Below are 19,056 nucleotides of genomic sequence, written 5' to 3' on the forward strand. Positions count from 1 at the left end.
CTTGCAAACTAAACATTAAAGTACCCTTTGATCCAGCAATCAAGAAAATAAAAAAAAATATTAAAAAAAAAGCTCCTTACAGCCACACAAGAGAATGTACACAAATGTTTATAGACGTTTTCTTCATAATTGCCGAAACTTGGAAGCAACCGAGGTGTCTTTTGATGGGTTAATAGATAAACAAACTGTGGTACATCCACACAGTGCAATATTATTCAGCAATAAAAGGAATAAAGAAAAAAAAAAAAGAGCTGTCACGCTGTACAAAGACATGGAGGAACCCTTAATGTGTATTCCCAAGTGAAAGAAGGTAATCTGAAAAGGCTACATGCTGTATGATTCCCCATGGAATCTGGAAAGGGCAGAACTATGGAGATCGGTGGTTACCAGGGGTTAGAAAGAAGGGATAGAGAACTAGGCAGAGGATTTTTAGGGCAGTGAAAATATTCTGTATAATGCTCTAATGGCAGATACATGTCACTATACCATTGTCTAAGCCCATAGAATATATAGCGCCAAGAATGACCCATAATGTACTCTCTGGCCTTTAGTTAATAATGACATGTGTGTCCAAGTTGGTTCATCAATTATAAACAAATGTAGCACTCCACTGGGGGATGTGGATGGTGGGGGAGGGTGAGTGTGTGTTTCAGGGAAAGGGGCTATATGGGAACTCTTTGTACTTTGCCCTGAATTTTGTTGTGAATCTAAAACCACTCTCAAAAAGTCTGTTAATTTAAAAAAATATTCAGGACAGTTCCCGTTGTGGCTCAGAAGTTCATGAACCCTACTAGGATCCATGAGGATGTGGGTTCGATCCCTGGCCTCGCTCAGTGGGTTAAGGATCCGGTGTTGTTGTGAGCTGTGGTGTAGGTCACAGACCAGGCTCAGATCCCACGTTGCTGTGGCTGAGGTGTAGGCTGGCAGCTGATTCGACCCCTAGCCTGGGAACTTCCATATGCTGCGGATATGGCCCTAAAAAAATAAAATAAAATAAAATAAAAGTTCAGTTGTGCCTAAACATGCCAGGAATGAAGCAGCCAATGGCCCCAGTCTAAAAATGGTCCTATTATAATGCAAAAGACCAGTTTTACATGAGCAAAACTTGGCGAGGTGAGAAATGACTCAGAAATCTAGTGAATGACCCATCTAAACTCTTGACCTGTGGTCCACGCCATCCTCCCTTACAGCATCTCACCTGCTCCCTCCTGTAACTGCACCCTGCTTCTCGTCCTCCTGAGGAAGTCTTCTACCTCTGATGTCATAATCCCAGCTTCTGCTCATCTTTCACGTCCCCTCTATCGCCCTCCAGCGTTCCCATCTCTTCTTTTCCACTTTGATGCCTTCCCTGCCTCCCACGAGCAGCCCTCACTGCCTCCACCACGATGCAGCCTTCACAGCCCCTTTGCATCAGCATTGTCAAACTCCCTTGCTCATCCCTCTGCACACCACTGATAACACCCCACCTCTGGGTGAGCTCACCTCTCCAGCGCACACCTCTCGTGTGGAGCTCCCCAAGAGAAAACTACCCAGTGAGACAGTGGTCATGACACCCTTGGGTCCGACCCCCTGCACTGTCAGCTCTCCTGGCTGGAGCTCTCCCGCCTCCTACAGTGAAGCAGCACATTGTAGAGAGCGTGTCCAGAGAGGATCTCTTGCTGTGGCCAGGAGTTAATGTACCTCCTCCCCCCAATGAGCAGAGTCAGTGAAGCTCGTTCTCTGAAACACAGGCCACTGCTGTGGACGGGATAGTCAATGTTGTTCTCCCAGTAAACCCAGCTTAGCGGCTGAGGAGACCCAGTGCATTAGATTTCATTTGTTTCAATAAGAGAAATGTGGGGTTAAATGTGGATTTTTAAAAAATATGAAACAGAGGAATAAGAAAAGAAAGAAACTTTAAAATATTGTTACCAGGAGTTCCTGTTGTGGCTCAGTGGGTGAAAAACCCGACTAGTTCTGTGAGGATACAGTTTGATCCCTGGTCTCACTTGGTGGATTAAAGATCTGGCATTGCCATGAGCTGTGGTGTAGGTCACAGATGCAGCTTGGATTTGGCATTGCTAAAGCTGTGGCTGTGGTGTAGGTTGGCAGCTGCAGCTCTGATTCAACCCTGGCCTGGGAACTTCCATATGTCACTGGTGTGGCCATAAAAAGAAAAAAAAAGAATTACTTGCAAATATAAAGGTGTACGTGGGATAACTAGTCTATCGTGGTAAGTCTTTAGAAAGACTTGCAGGTCTTTAGAAAGACTTGCAGGTATTCTCTGTTTAGAAATAGACAGCCTTGGAGTTCCCATTGTGGTGCAGCGGAAATTAATCCAGCTAGTATCCATGAGGATGATGCTTCAATCCCAGGCCTTGCTCAGTGAGTTAGGGATCTGGTATTGCTGTGAGCTGTGGTGTAGATTGCAGATGTGATTTGGATTCCGAGTTGCTATGACTGGTGTAGGTTGGCATCTATAGCTCTGATTCAACCCCTAGGCTGGGAACTTGCGTGATGCAGTGGGTGCGGCCCTAAAAGAAAAAAAAAAAAAAGAAAAGAAAAAGACAGCTTTGGAGTTCCTTGATGGCTCAGCAGGTCAAGGGTCTGGCATTGTCACTGCTTTAGCTCTGGGTACTGCTATGGTACAGATTTGATCCCAGGCCTGGGAATATCTGCAGGCCAATCCCCCACCCCCCCCCCGCCAAAACCCAAAAAACCAGACAACCTTACCTTTTTTACCCTTTGTTTTTGTTTTTTTATTTTTCCCAGAACTGAAGATGTCAAGGAAAACGTGCTGGCGGTTTTACTCATCGTCCTGGTTTCCCTGCTTGGATTTCTGACCTTGAACCGAGGCTTTTGCAAAGACATGTGGGCGCTCCTCTTCTGCCTTGTCATGGCCAGCTGCCAGTATTCCCTGTTAAAGGCAAGACCACATCTAATTCTTACCATCACTAATATTGCCTTGAAATCATGAGATGATGACACAGACACTTCTGATTTGTGTTCTAGAGCGTCCAGCCTGACCCCGCCTCGCCCATCCATGTAAGTTTCCAGTTACAGGCTAGTAGCTTATCTGCTTGTGGTGAAGATAGGGAACAGCCAGCATCTATTCCAAAGGCAACATCTCTATCAATAGACATCGATATTGTATATAGAAATTTATATAGAAATGTTAGTGCCTGGTGGCCAAGTTCAGGCTAGGAAGGAGCTCGTGCCTGGGGATGGGGAAGGAACAGGGTGGAGGTGAAGACTTGGGTGGAGGGCCTTTTCTATATACCACCAGACATGTGTCAGGAAGGACGGTGTAGCCTGGCAGGGAGGACGGTAGGCTGTAGTCAGACGGCTAGCGTTTGTCTCCTGGTTTCTGTGTCCTGTATTGGACCCTGAGCAAGATGTGTCCTCTCCATCCTCAGCTTCCTTATGTGTAACTAAGGATAATAAAGATGCTGTGGAGATTGAGTAATCCATGTAACAGGTTTAAAGCCATGCTTGGCATCTAGACATGCTTTAGTGGGCGGTCCATACTATTGGGAAACTTCACTTATGTAAGCATGAATTATCGTTCTTTTTACCCGAAGCTGATCTCTTCCTATTCTACCTGTTCAAGTGTATCTTTACCGTTCATCTCATAATTGGGGTTCATTTAGAACGGAGGCTTTAGGCTCCCAGGACTGATCTCTTGGTGCTCTGGCATTTTTCTAAGAGCTTTGAAGCCTGCACGGTGTCCACAGACCTGGCTGCCCCACCCCCGAGGGTGCTATATAGGTCAGGGTCTGGTGTTGTCCCTGCTGGTACCCTGGCCACATGCTGTTGCACCGAGACCACTGCCTGCTGGACATCCCAGCTCTTTGAGAAACCTTCCTCCTTTGTTATGGTGGGCTCCCGAGAGCCCTTCCAGTGAACAAAACTTTGTCTTCCCTCTATTGTGCTTTTATTTTTTTAAAGTTCTTTTTTTTTTGGAGTATAGTTGTTTTACAATGTTGTATTGGCTTCAGGTGTACAGCAGAGTGAGTCAGTCATCCATATGCATGAATTGTGCTTTTCAAAAATTCACACCCAGGATTCAGGACTGTTTTTAAATCTGTGATAGCTCACGTTTAGCTCCTAGTAATTAGGAAAAGCTTATAATTGGACGCTCACTTGGCATACGTTACTGTCCTGTTAAATCCCTCTGTTCCCCGTAATTGGTTTACATAGAATACATCTTCTTTTATCCCCGAATCTGAATGTCAAGATAAGGAGAAGCAGCCTAATTAGGGTATCACGGATGTACTATTGTGATCCTCATCAGGAATCTGTGTTGGGTGGTTCGGGCGAGGATGCTGAGCTCTGAGATGTTTTGCGCCAACCCACCCTCAATGCCACACTGCTGTCCTCCTGCCTCAGTAAATAAGCCCTCCTTCCTGGTGACGGCATTTGGGTCACTGTCTTTCTGGGTTACCTGGGGGAGGGGTGTGAAACATTTCCAGCGTGTCCTCTCAGGAATAATGCGGAACACGCTAGCAGAGGAGGATGGCGTGTGCAGCCATGTATTCCCTGTGGATTCCTAATGATTGTTTGTGGATCCCTGGGTCGTGGCTCTAAGTTGGAGTCATATTGTCTATATTGATCCAGTTCCTGCAGGACTAAATCCAGCTGCTCTTCCTCTAGCTGAGCAAGAATATCCTAGTGAGAGAGTAAGAAATGACTTCTCCTGCTGTCACCGTCAGCCACAGTCAGACACCTGACTATGTTTATTGCTGTAATTAATTTGCTTACACAGATTTCTAAGTCGATTAGTGCCTGATTTGAGTTGGCATTTCTCTAAGTGTTCTAGTGAGGAAAGAAAAGAGGGCAGCTATAAAATATTTCCTCCTGCAGTCTGACTGAGCCACATAGGCGTTTAGAAGGCTGATTTACTGTCTACAGTTTATGGATGAGAAAACCTCGGAAAGGAAATGGTCAAGAGAATGAACCCAGTCTGGTACAGAGATGCTTCTCCAGCCTGCCACTGTCTCCAAGCCCCAGCTAAATCCACTCATCAGGGGCCGTCGGGTGACACACAGTGCTTTTTAAAACTACATTAGTTTGTTCATTTGCAGGAAGGGGCTGTGAAATGCAGTCAGTTCTTGCTCTTAGAGTTGATTGACTGGCTTTTCTTCTTTGTTTCTTCCTTCTAGGAGCACAGAGGTGGCAAATTTTGAGCAAACTGTTAAAACCAGAAGATAGCACATGAATTTTTTTTAACACTCTTCATATTTCATATATAGTTGCAGAATTAATAATGGCATGCTTAGGGGTTCCCATTGTGGCTCAGCGGGTTAAGAACCTGACTGGTATCCATGAGGATGTGGGTTCCATCCCTGGCCTTGATCAGTGGGTTAAGGATCCAGTGTTGCCAGGAGCGGCAGCTTGGATCTGGTGTTGCTATGGCTGTGGGGTAGGCCAGCAAGTGCAGTTCTGATTCAACCCCTAGCCTGGGAACTTCCATGTGCCACTGGTGTGGTCCATGCTAATAGATATGGTACTATCAACCCCGGGTCTGAAAGGAATGTATCTGATTGTCAAAGAAAACACGTCTAGGAGAACTTAATTGGAGGGTTGGGGTGGCTGCTGGAAGCAAGCTGAGGATCAGAGATTGACTTACACAGATTTATACAGTAGTCTCACCAACAGTATCCACAAATGATAACCTAGAAAACCAATCCATCAGGGTAGCTGAAGGGCAGTGGGAAACTGGGATGACCGGCACAGAGCCATAGCCAGGGGCCTCTCCCAGCACCTGCAGGGATTCTGTGTTGGGACGGCTCTTGGGAACCTGCATTTTAACAACACTCCCAACCCCACCCCCCACCATGATCTTGGCTCACACCTGAGAAACACTGGGGTAACTGGAAACGTGCAGGTTTCAGGATTTGAATCCAGACTTGCCATGGACCACCAACAGCACCTGGGTCACAATACTTCTCTGAATCTCAAGTTTTTCACCTGTAAAAGAGGAAACAGTAAAAAAAAAAAAAAAAAGGATTGTAAGGGGATGAAATGAAATAATGTACATCAAGGGTGCAGCATAGAACCTGGCATTGCCAGAGCACATGAAAATGCTAGCAACTTTTGTGTGAGTGAAGCATGGGTGATAATAACAGCCTCAGTTGGATGTGGTCATGAGAGGATTGGACAATAGGTACAACGTTCCTAGCAGAAGGTCTCAAATGTACTGAGTCCTTTGTAAACGTGTCTTTCCCTTTCTCCTGCTCTGAGGATACAGAGGGCTGACCGCACAGTTTCCGTAGACCCCACCCTAGCTGTCCTATGACGAGGTTACTCTTACATCACCATGTTGCATTTGTCACACTTAATGAACCAGTATTGATACAGCTATTAACTGAAGTCCGTATGTCACTCCAGTTTCCACAGTTTTTACCTAATTTCCTTTTTTTCCTGTGTGAGGATCCCATCCAGGACACCACATGGCATTTAGGCATTCTGCCTCCCAAGGCTCCTCTGAGAATCTGTGACAGGTTCTCAGATTTTCTTTGTTTTTGGTGACCTGGGAAGTTTTGAAGAGCACTGGTCAGGGATTGTGTGACCTGTGTCTCAGCTGGGATGTATCTGGGGTCATGGATTTGGGGGAGAAAGACCTCAGAGGTAAAGTGCCATTGTTATCACAGTATTTCGAGAGGAGCTACTGTCCATGTGACTTACCACTTTTGATGTTGACCTTGACCACTCAGTTAAGGTACTGTGTCTATGTGTCAGAGGACTGATTTCTTTTATTTTATTAAAATGTTTTAGTAAATAAATAAAACTCCACTCTTATCCGCTGCGTTCATGACCATGGGCCAGTGGCTTAATCTGTCGAAGCCTGTTTCCTCACAAGTAAAAAAAAAAAAAAAGTGTTTTAGAAAGTTGAAGTACAGTTGAATTACCATGTGTCAGTTTCTGGTGTACAGCAACGTGATTCAGTTATGCATATATATTCTTTTTCAGATTCTTTTCCATTTATGGTTTATTATAGGATATTGAATATAGTTCCCTGTGCTCTACAGTAGGACCTTGTGGTTTGTCTGTTTTATATGTTGTGGTTTGTATCTGTTAATCCCAAACTCCCCATTTCTCCCTCCCCAACACCCTTTCCCCTTTGGTAACTGTAAATTTGCTTTCTATGTCTCTGAGGCTGTTTCTGTTTCATAAATTAGTTCATTTGTATCATTTTTTTAGACTGGATGTATAAGTGATATCATATGATATTTGTCTTTGTCTGAATTAACTTCACTTAGTATGATAATCTCTAGGTCCATTCGTATTGCTGCAAATGACATTATTTCATTCTTTTTATGGCTAAGTAATATTCCATTGTATTATATGCATATGCATATATATGTATGTGTGTGTATATCACATCTTCTTTATCCATATCAGAGGCATGATTTTATTTTTATTTTTTTCTTTGTCTCTTTGGGGCTGCACCCTCGGCATGTTTGAGTTCCCAGGCTAGGGGTGGAACGGGAGCTGTAGCTGCCAGCCTGCGCCACAGCCACCACAACATCAGATCCGAGCCATGTCTGCGACCTACACCACAGCTCACAGCAACGCCCTCTCCTTAACCCACTGAGTGAGGCCAGGGATTGAACCTGCGTCCTCATGAATACTAGTTAGGTTCATTACTGCTGAGCCATGACAGGAACTCCAGAGGCATGATTTTAAAAGACAGAGAATAATTTCTCAATCTTAGAAATAAAAAGGTCAACTTATTTTTAGTGGATCTTGATTAAAAGTTAGGTGTCCGTTTTCTATTTAATTATGTATTTACCTTGCTCAAAAAAGGATTCTTTAAAGCATGAGCACCTCCAGATTGCCTTCTTTTAATTTTCATGTACTAAATTGCTACCATTAAGTAGGGGTGGGGCTCAGGTCACTACTGTTGCCAGTGAGGGGGTGCTGAGGCAGTGGAGATAGGGGAACAGGTGTGACAGCCTGGCCAGCATCTTGGATGTCACTCGAGGAAATGTTAATGCCCATTTTGCTCCCCCCTTGGTTGGACACCTGCGTGTCTGTCCAGATTCACAGACCTGAAAGTTAGGGAGTTGGACCTAAGATAAATTGTGGCATTAAATTATACACTAAGCTTACAGAAGCTCATTTACCTATGTCTTTTCAACTTTGATTTGATTTGATTTTTGTGGCATATGGAAGTTCCCAGGCTAGAGCTGCAGCTGCCAGCCTACACTGCAGCCACAGCAACGTGGGATCTGAGCCGTATCTGTGACCTACACTGCAGCTTGTGGCAATGCCAGATCCTTAACCCACTGAGTGAGGCCAGGGATCAAACCCTCATCCTCATGAATACTAGTTGGGTTCTTAACCCACTGAGCCACAATGGGAACTCCTGTCTTTTCAACCTTTAAAGTAGCTCATCAATTTTCTACCATCTTAAATCTGAGGTAGTATCTTACTAGTTAACTTAAGAATAATTTGACCCTCTGGTTGCTGTATATCCCCCAGATGGCTTTCTCTAAAATATTTTGGATTCCCCTATATATACCAGGTGTGGGTCATAGAATACTTGCTGGCTAGGATTTTATTGGGGTTCATTTTCCCTAGGGCAGTGGATGCCCACCCCCTAAATCTCCTTTTGCTCTACCCAAGTGCAAAATTTAAAATTTTCAGATAAAATATCCAGGTAAAATAAAAACTTTAATTTGAAAACATACATGCATACCTAGGTTCATAGCAGCACTATTCACAATAGCCAAGACATGGAGGCAACTTAAGTGTCCATCCACAGAAGAATGGATAACAAGATGTGGTGCATACACACAGTGGAATACTACTCAGCCATAAAAAAGAATGAACTAATTCCATTTGCAGCAACATGGATACAACTAGAGATTATTATACTAAATGAAGTAAGTCAGACAGTGTAAGACAAATACTATGTGATATCACTTATATGTGGAATCTAAAAAAATAATACAAATGAATCTATATATAAATCAGAAACAGACTCACAGACAGAGAACCCAGAGAGAAAAGGGAAGGGATTAGGATGAATTTTAAGTATGGAATTAACAGATACAAACTACTATACATCAGAGTTCCCGTCGTGGCACAGCGGAAATGAATCTGACTAGGAACCATGAGGTTGCAGGTTCAATCCCTGGCCTCGCTCAGTGGGTTAAGGATCCAGTGTTGCTGTGAGCTGTGGTGTAGGTCACAGACATGGCTCAGATCCCGAGTTGCTGTGGCTGTGGTGTAGGCCGGCAGCTGTAGCTCTGATTAGACCCCTAGCCCGGGAACCTGCATATGCCATGGGTGTGGCTCTAAGAAAAGAAAGAAAAACTACTATACGTGTAATAAATAAGCAACAAACTTTTACTGTATAACACAGATATTCAATATCTTATCATAACAAACGTATTATAACAAACTTTTATAACAAACAATATCTTATATAACAAACTTTTACTGTATAACACAAGATATTCAATATCTTATAATAACCTATAAGGGAATATCATCTACAAAAAGCCCACCCCAAAATAAATCACTATGCCATACCCCTGAAACTAACACAATATTGTAAATCAACTATATACTTCAATAAAGAAACATTCAGGATGACTGTCACTAATCAGCGGAATCACTAAAGCTTTAGTGAAACAAAACTAATCAAAAGATTTAAGTAAACTAGCCTATACCATCATGAGAAACTATAAAAACAGCAAATCCTTGTTACAGCGAAGAGGGTTCCATGTAGGTAAACATCCAGTCCATGCAGGTAAACAGAAGGGCTGGACAGAGCCATGTCCTTATTTTTCTACACCCTCTCCAGGTAGGAGCCCTTTTTTACCTTCCAGGAAAACCTACACCTTCCAGGAAAAGCTGTTATGGATGCTTTTCCCCACACTCTTTATTTGCTTCACTTGAGGAACCTTCACCTTGTGTGTTTAAAGAACAATGATTATGAGTGAACGTCAGCCAAGTGGGGTTGAGCACTTGCGCCTGGAAGGGTCCAGGGACAAATGCAGTCACCATCTGGGATGTTTGTGGGAGCCAGTTTGTAGTGGCCGGGTGGCCAGGCAGCCAGAGTCAGAGTCCAAATCCTTGCTCTGCTGCACTGTTTTCTGTCTGGGAAGCTTGGGGCAAAGTACCTACTCTTTCTGCCTCTGTTTACGCTTGGCAAAATGAGAATGGTAGTAGGACTTCTTCGAGTGGATTAGTTATGTGGGTGCATTTCACGTTGGTAGAGCAGTGCTTGGGGGCACAGGAAGGCAGGATAAATGTTAGCTGTTGCTGCCATTGATGCTTCACGTCAGCATGTCAGAAACAGCTGACCTTGGAGCCTGGCCAGGAACATGTGCAAATGCAGTAGGTGTGAGGCAGCTCTTGTCTGCCCTGTGGGTGAAGTAGCAGAGAATTCAGATCTGCAGGAAGCCTGGAAATGGCGTGTGTAACAGTGGAGTTGGAGATGGGGTGGCATGGCCTGGCTGCTGACGGTCCCAGCTCAGTAGCATCCAGGGTCCAGTTGCATGCCAGCCCCTGGGCCCTCTAGAATTCTCTCAGACACCCTATCCATTCGTCTGTCCGTCCGTCCATCCATCCATCCATCCATTTATCTATCTATCTATCTATCTATCTATCTATCTATCTATCTATCTATCTATCATCTACCTATCTATCCTACTTACCTATCTAGCTAGCTATCTGTCTATCATCTATCTACCTACCTATTATCTATCTACCTACCTATCTATCCAACTTACCTATCTATTTATTATTTACTAGTTGGCTAGCTAGCTGTCTTTCTGTCATCTGCTATCTATCTATCTATCTATCTATCTATCTATCTATCTATCTATCTATCAATCATCTATCTGGTCAGTTTGAACTGTCTGACCAGCCCACTCTCTTGGTAAGAGGACCACTAGAATAGCCTGGTCCCTTAGTCACAAGCGCCACTGTCCTCCAGCTGGCAGTCTGGAGGTTTGGATAGATTATTCCACTGTGCTGCACAAAGACATTTTGTGCAGTCTCTGCAGGTGTGACTTTGTGCCTCTATTGTCTTGCTTCCTTAGACATAAAGACCAGAGGATGGGCTGTGAAATTGTGCAGGTTGGTGGGACTGCTGGAAAAGCCAAATGCACATGTAGACCAGCTCTTATCAAACAGCCTCCAAGGTGCCCCGCAATGGAAATCAGTGGGGCTCCCCCAGCATATTTTAAGGTTAAAAAACAGATGGGAAGTAATTGGATAACTTTTAAAAGAGTGTGACCAGACTTCACCTGGAGGAACGAGTGGCATTTTTCTATTGAAAAAGAAAAAATCAATCCTTGGGGTTTAAGGATTGAATCATATGTGAAAGAAGGAACTGAGGAGCAGGGGAATTTTATTAGCAGGAGTTCTTAGGAATCAAGGCAAGTAAAAGTGACTTATATGCCATGTATGAAGGATATGTTTAGAATGGATTAGGGACCCAAAAGCTAGTATAGGAAGCAAGGTGAAGCGTGAGTGTGACAGTGAGGCGGGCTCTTTCTAAGGGACCCTTAAGGCTTGTCTCATACATTACAAATAAAAAGAAAGCATTCCGGTGCCAGGAAATAAAGTTTGACTTGGCTGGCCCAAGATGATATCCTAAATTTGTTCAAGACCACAGACTTTACATTCCTGGAAAAAAAATATTTTTAGCCTTTTAGTAAAAGAGAGAATCAGGGCAAGTGGGAAGTAGTTATTTAAATTCTATTTCTGAAATGGTATCAGTTTGAGGAAAGGTCTCCTGTGCCTGTGCATTTGTATACAAAATGGTTGTGTATTCTAACCAATTTATTTTGCTCTTCTCTTGATAAGAAGTGTCCTAAGATTTCATTTAGATTTTGATCCTATTTTTTTTTAATGCAGAGGAATATTTCCTTACCATTAATCTATGACCTCATTGGATTCAAAAGGAAATTTCCTAAGAGTGCAGATATTCCTTTAAGACTGAGTTTGGACTCAGGGCCAAACATAGCCAGCCTCCACCAACAGCCTGTGTTTTCCTTCCTATTAAAAGATGGTCTCAGAATAGGCCCATTTCTATTAGAGAAGCAGTGGCGATGTAAATTGCATTTCTAAATATAACACGTCCAAGGCAGTGACTTTAAAAATTCATATCCCAAACTGTATCACTTTCATCTTTACTTTTTTACACTCAAAGTAGTTCATGAATTGCAAAGAATATTCTCTCCCTCATTCATTTTTGTTGGTTTTTTGAACCGTATGAATCGTGCATCGATTTGTGAGATGTAAATTCTCCATTGACTTTTGCCCTGGACGGTTGATATTATTAGCGTTTCCTTAATTTTTCTATCCATTCCAGGAGAAAAATAAAAAATGTTTCTGTTCTCCTCTTAACAGTGTTTTGAGGGCTAAGATGAAATCTGTTAAGTTTCGATCCTCCTTAGAGGAAAGCGTATATAAATAGTAAGTTTTTAAGAACTGGATTATTCCACTGTGCTACACTAAGCCATTTTGTGCTGTCTCTGCAGGTATGACTTTGCACCTGTATTGTCTTCTTTCTAAACCATAAGCAAATTGAAACCTACGCATTATAATTCTATTTCTTGTCAGTAGCAGAGCTCAAGTTAGACCATGTAGAGCAAATAGTGGTGTAAATTAGTTTTGCACTTGAAATGAGCAACAAAAAATGGAAGTTTCACTGTTGGGGAAGCATTGGGTTAGATCTAGATTTTATCCAAGGATGGTGATTACATTTTCAGGTAGCTCTTTTTGTGTCTGAGGGCATAACATCCTTTTTGGCATTCTCATTCTTATTTGACAGAATAAGCTCCATTTTTTTTTCTTGGTGTTTTGTGTGTATGAATTATGGTGGAGGGGGCGGAGAATGTGTTACATGGTTTGAGCTATGTGATGTGCTATAAGTGATTAACTATGAGGTTTTGTCATTTAATCAGAATTAAAGGTGCCATTCAGAAATTGTGTTTGTTTTCTAGGGGCACAACCAAATCATAACGTATAGCCGACCAGTCTATTTTTGTGTGCTGTGTGGCCTTATTTTGCTTCTCGATATAGGGGCCAAAGCCAGGCACCCTCCCACGTACGTGGTCTATGGCCTGAAGCTCTTCTCCCCGCGGTCCCTCCAGTCAGCTAGGGACCTCTTAATAGGTGAGTTCGTGTGGGAGGGGAGAGCATACAGAGGGGAAGGAGCTTTCTCCCCTTTCTTTAAAAAAATTTTTTTTTTAATTTTTTGGCTGCCTCACGGCATATGGCATTCCTGGGCCAGGGATCAGACCTAAGCTGCAGTCCTGACCCAAGCTGCAGCTAAACCAGTGCTGCATCCTCAACCCACTGTGCCAGGCCAAGGATCAAACCTGTGTCCACTGGTCCCAAGACACTGCCCCCAAGACACTTCCCCCAAGACAATGCCAATCCCACAGCAGAAACTCCTCCCCTTTATTTTCTGAACTCCTAATTGGAGAAACTTCCTACCTTGATAATTGGTTAAAGAGATGTGCATTTTCCTCTCGGCTGATATGCTTTCAGTAGACTGGGAGCCAAGGCCCCAGAGCCTCCAATGATGGGCTGATTCTAGAGGACTTGGACATCCATGACTAGGAAACTGCAGCATCCTGTCTAAAGACTGGTGGCTGTGATGCCCGGGGTAGGGCATCAGCCAGGCCTCCATGGAGGGGGAAGAAGCACCATCAGGTGGCAGCCACAGCCCCATCCACACGGCACAGATGCTCTGGTAACGCCTGAATGGACATGGTTCTCAGACCAGATGAAGTCCGGGCTACGTGGGTCAGCCAGGCTTCCACTGGTGCACTTTGCTTGCCTTAAGGTCTCGGCAGTGTTTTATATCAAATGCTCTGCTTACACGAGGGCCCTTCATGTCATAGTGCTGGAGAGTCCCGCTCTGGAGCCAGATGGCTGACTGTTTGAATTCCAGCTCTGCTTCTTCCTGAGTTGTGGGACCTGGAGCAAAATTCAGCTGTCATATGAGGACAAAAATAGTACACACCTCTGAGGCTGTTGCAAGTTTTAGCTGATTTAGTATGTTTGAACATTTAGAAGAGTGCCTGGCACCAGGTATTAGCAGTTATTATTTTTATTGGGCAAAGAGGCTGACCCCATTATTGGCCTGCAGCCGTGAGAATTCTTGTGATGACACCCAGAGGTTTACACACCTGCTAATTTGGATTACCTGTGGTAACATTGACCAGATGAGTTGATAAAGAGTAGCTACAAAGACACCCTCCTTGGATCTGTTACTAGAAATTTGACTCAAGAGGAGAGTGTCAGAGTTCCCATTGTGGCTCAGTGGGTTAAAGACCTGATGTTGTCTCTGTGAGGATGTGGGTTCCATCCCTGGCCTTGCCCATTGGGTTAAGGATCTGGTGTTGCTGTGAACTGTGGTGTAGGTCGCAGATGTGGCTTGGATCAGGTATTGCCATGGCTGTGGCGTAGGCCTGCAGCTGCAGCTCTGATTCAACTGCTAGCCTGGGAACCTTCATATGCTGCAGGTGCAGCTGAAGAAGAAAATGAAAAGAGGAGTGGGTCAGAGTGGAAGGTGCTGTATCATAATTCTCCGGCCCCATGGCAACTCCCTGAATTTCTCCAGTGGGATTTGGGAGGAACCCAGACGGGACGCATCTCTGTGCTCCTTCTGGGTGAAAACTGCAGCAGGTGGCCCCATCTGACTCTCCCCCACCCCTCTTCTTACTGTCTTGGTAGCAAACTCTGTTCCCCCACACACACACCCTGCCCAGCACACGAACCCACCTTTGTCTGCACCCTCAGTCCCTTGCTTCCTGTTACGTCACGTGAAGAGCTGAGAGTTTCTCCTCGGCCAAAGGAGGAGACTCTGAGTTACAACAGAAACGCGTTGGGGAAAAAAATAAGAACTGATCCCATGATTAGACTCCTGGTCAGTGTCCTCTTGCCCAAGGATATTTGCTTCTGTCCTGCCTGATGTTTTTCACTTTACTTTTGTATATTATTTGAAATTCTGTCAGAATACACACACACACACACACACACACACACACACACACACACACACACACACACACACACACACACACGCCTTAGATGACTGTGCAGTCCTGTCCTGTCATCTTTCCGCAAACAGCAGTGCTGGAGTCTGTGGTCCAGGGCACCGGAGGACCTGGGATAAGCGGGGGCCGTGAACAGACTTTGGAAGGTGTCCATGAAGCATCTGTCTGTGCCACGGTATTGCATCCACCCTCCTGCCCCATACTTGGGTACCTCATGGCCATCCTGCCCCAGAGTCTCCCGTGTGGGTTAGTGTTGACAGACATCCACCTCTTAGAGGTCTCGAGGGCCTGTGGTCAGGTCTGGAGCCCCAACTCCCATGTCTCGTCCTCACTGCTGGCTTGTGCTCCTTCTTCTGCTACTTCCCTGCCCTCACCATGCTAGATAATAATGGCTCATTTCCCCACGTTGGGTACCATCTTCTGTCCTCTCACAACCCCTACTTTTCATAACATGCACCCCTTCCTGTAGTCATCCGCTTCCTTCGTGATTCTTGACGGATGTCCGTCTCCCTTGCTGGCTTGTGCCCTGGTGCAGGCACCACGAATCCCCAGCTCCCGGCCCAGGGTCTGGTGTATACAGGCACTAAGGAGACATTTGTTGGATGGATGAGTACAAGTAGACATTACATTCCAGGCTTCACTCCTTGGTTGATCAATGGCCGTCTTCTCCCTGTGTCTCCTCACACTGTCATCCCCATGTGCATATCTGTCCCTGTATCCGAATTTGATGTCAGTTGTGTTAGAATCCACTCTGATGGCCTTGTGGTAACTTGATTTTCTGCAAAGACCCCATCTCCCAAGTTCTCACGTATAACATCCTTTGAAGGGACCCAATTCAACCCTTTCCACAAAGGCCATTTGAGAGAAAGGACAAGAGGGAAATAGGCGCTGAGTCCATGTGATGTTGTCTACCCTCGCAGGCTCGAAGATACTTTATACCTGTCACGTTGTGGAAGAGGCGTGTGCACTAGCACCTGGAGCCATGCCTTCTTGGTGACACCTCTGCTACCTGCTGCCCTGCTTGGTTTCTGCTCAGACTCCCGACCTCCCAGGGTGGAGAGAGGGGGCAGAGGAGGAGCAGTAGGGAGAAGGCAGACGGTCTTGTGTCTGCTGCCTTCTTCTGCCTCCTGGGCGGAAGGGCTTGAAGGCGAGCCAGGGGTAGGAGCTGAGTCTGGTGGCCACAAGGTGAGTGGGAAGCATGGAGAAGCTCTCTGTCATTGGCAGTGCAAGATGAGAACCCCAGACACATCTGTGACCTACACCTCAGCTCACAGCAACGCTGGATCCTTAACCCACTGAGCAGGGGCAGGGATAGAACCTACATCCTCATGGATGCTAGTTGGGTTCTTAACCCACTAAGCCTCAAGGAGAACTCCAAGGGGATGGCTCTTCTTATCTTTTCCACTGGAATTCTTTTTTTTTTTTTTATCATTAAATCACATCCTTAGTGCATATTTTTGTCAACTTGTCAACAGTAAGAAGTTGACTAACATGCTGGTCTCATGGGCACAAGCGGGAGAGCAGAATCAGAGGCGGGACTTGTTTCTGTGGGCCGAGGGGTAAAGTAAGGGAATAGAAGCCCTGGGTCCTATTCTTACATAATTTCTTTCCCTTTTTGATCTCTCACATATATTCAGAATATCACTTCTCTTTCATTATAAGGAAGACATCTTCTTACAGCCCCCCCCCCCCCCCCCCCCCCCCGCCAAGGGCTCAGAGGAAAGGCTTTCTTTCTGCTCATTTCCTTTGCTCAGTCAGAGACCAGTGGTCTCTGGGCTGAAACCTTTATGACTTTCGAGCCAAAGCCCATGAGTGAGCCTGGCTTTGTAATCACCCCCTGGATGAGAAAGCCGAGGGGCTTCAATTCTTAGTGTTTCAAGAGGAGCAGCAGCAGAGCTGGAGGTCGCCCTGAGGAATTCAGCCACCTGGGCTTCCTGGGCTCTGCCGGGGGCAAGGGAGTAAGGAGGTCCCGTCTGGAGAAGAAATGCTTGGGTGCTGGAGGCACACACAGTGGCTGTGGATAGTCAAGAGGCTTTCGGGTCAAGGTGGGAAGGAGTTTGTTCTTGGTGTAGCTGTGATAACTAGTGGAGAGTAGGTGGATTTCAGCTCACTGTAGGACTGGTAAAATGCTTTGGTGCAGAGCTGTCCAGTGGGACAGTGCAAGGGCGGGGTGTTGCCTTGTGCAGCAAGGAGTTGCCTTCTGTGATGAGGGACAAGCTCGGGCAAGATGAGGCAGCCATCAGTTGTAGCTGGTTTCATGCCCTGGATGGGTTTATTGTTGCTGCTATTTTATCAAATAGCCTCCAGGGTTCTTTTCAGATGCTAGAGGCTTATATTGGTCTTTAGGACTGCAACCCCCTCCTTACGCTAATACAACATCAGTGATGTAACCCTTGGTGATGAGTTGGGGTGTGGTTGGGTAACCCATGGTTGGGATGGTCCCACCATGCACCCACAGACTCACACTTCCACGTCTCATGCAAAGGCTTGTACCCTGGTCCCAGCCGGTCACGTCAGGACAGCGTGTTAATACACAGGTCCGGTGAGAGGAGACACACAAGGTCTGGTCACACCAAGTTCATGGTCTGGGTTTCATGTCCGTGTTGGTTTCATTCTGCCTGTTCCCTTCCCCTGCCGCACCTGCAAATAGAGTCCTAAATGTGACCGCTCACATTTAACAAAAGAAACAAGTAAGTTCCAATGTTTTTATTTATAAATTGTGCTTGAAAAGACATGGAACTGTACCAGAAGTTTCTGCGTTTATGGTAATTATTCGGTAAAAGGAGGAGCAGAGAAGACATGAAAGAAAATTATAGAGCTTTTAGCAGAATGCTAAGGAAAAAAAAAAAACTTTGTTCATAGGGAAAATTGCCAACAACCACAGGGACCTTTTATTTTTTTTACCTTTGGCAAAAAGGACAAAATCATTTTGGCAACTTCATGTGTGCTTTTCCAGTCCTCCTACTAATGCAGTGAGCTTTGGGCTGCTTTTTCATTCATGTGAATTGCTTCCACCTTCCTCTAGTTCCAGCTGCATGGCTCTCACTTTAAAAATGAGAGACCTCCGCCTCTGCTACATCCTGGGGAGGACCTAGCTCCTGGGCTCCCTGTTGACTGGTGTCCTTCTTCTGCTGTCTCTTCAGCTCCAGTTCTGCAAGCACAGCCAAAGCATCTTCAGTTCAAACTTCCTGGTGTCTTGTACCACTTTATTTTCCCTCTGTCATCATTCATTGTCTTCCAGTTCTTTCCTCTTAATTAATATTGACTTTATTGCCTAATGTACTTGTCTAGAGAATACTTAAGTCTTTTTTTTCTTTTTAGGGCTGCACCTGCAGCATATGGAAGTTCCCAGGGTGGGGATCAAATCAGAGCTGCAGCTGCAGGCATATAGCAATGCCAGATCCAAGCCTCATCTGTGACCTAGCAGCCATGCTGGATACTTAAGCTACTGAGCAAGGCCAGGGATCGAACCCACATCCTCATGGAATTCTTAACCCACAAGGGGAATGCTGAGAATACTTCTTTACCCATGTTTTGCTGAACAATTTCTAGTATTTGGCTGCCGTCATTAATGTCATTTCATACCCATACTTTTCCCTGTCATTTGTCCATCTTCATATGGTTTTGTCACACACAACACTTGAGAAAGAGAACTAATGACATCTCATTGCATCTTCCCTCTGCCCCTATCCTGGCCATGAAGAATCCAGAGAGCCATCTAATCCTCATTGCTGGGTTTTGAGTCCCAAGTTCAAGACAAGGGAACTAGCTAGTTTGCTTAAAATTAAGCGAATTAAAATTTTGATGCCCCAAACGACATGTCCTATCCTAGTTTCCATTTCTTTCTTTTGTTTGTTTGTTTTTGCTTTTTTTTTTTAGAGATGCACCTGTGGCATATGGAAGATCCCAGGATAGGGGTTGAATCTGAGCTGCACCCACAGCAATGTGGAATTCGCGCCAAATCCACAACCTACACCACAGCTCACCGCAATGCCATATCTTTAACCCACTGAGCGAGGCTGGGGATTGAATCTGCATCCTC

General features: G+C 45.0%; 1 protein-coding gene across 1 annotated transcript in view; it reads left to right on the plus strand.

Annotated features, from left to right (window-relative positions):
• LOC125116958 (pecanex-like protein 2) overlaps positions 1-19,056 on the plus strand; it is a 267,908-nt gene that overhangs the window by 52,909 nt on the left and 195,943 nt on the right. The window contains exons 10-12 of the mRNA XM_047762658.1: positions 2,752-2,905; positions 2,992-3,024; positions 12,951-13,122. Coding sequence (XP_047618614.1) covers positions 2,752-2,905; positions 2,992-3,024; positions 12,951-13,122 — 359 coding nt within the window. The remainder of the gene's footprint in view (positions 1-2,751; positions 2,906-2,991; positions 3,025-12,950; positions 13,123-19,056) is intronic.

This window comes from Phacochoerus africanus, chromosome 15 (assembly GCF_016906955.1).
Source record: "Phacochoerus africanus isolate WHEZ1 chromosome 15, ROS_Pafr_v1, whole genome shotgun sequence".
Lineage (NCBI taxonomy): Eukaryota > Metazoa > Chordata > Mammalia > Artiodactyla > Suidae > Phacochoerus > Phacochoerus africanus.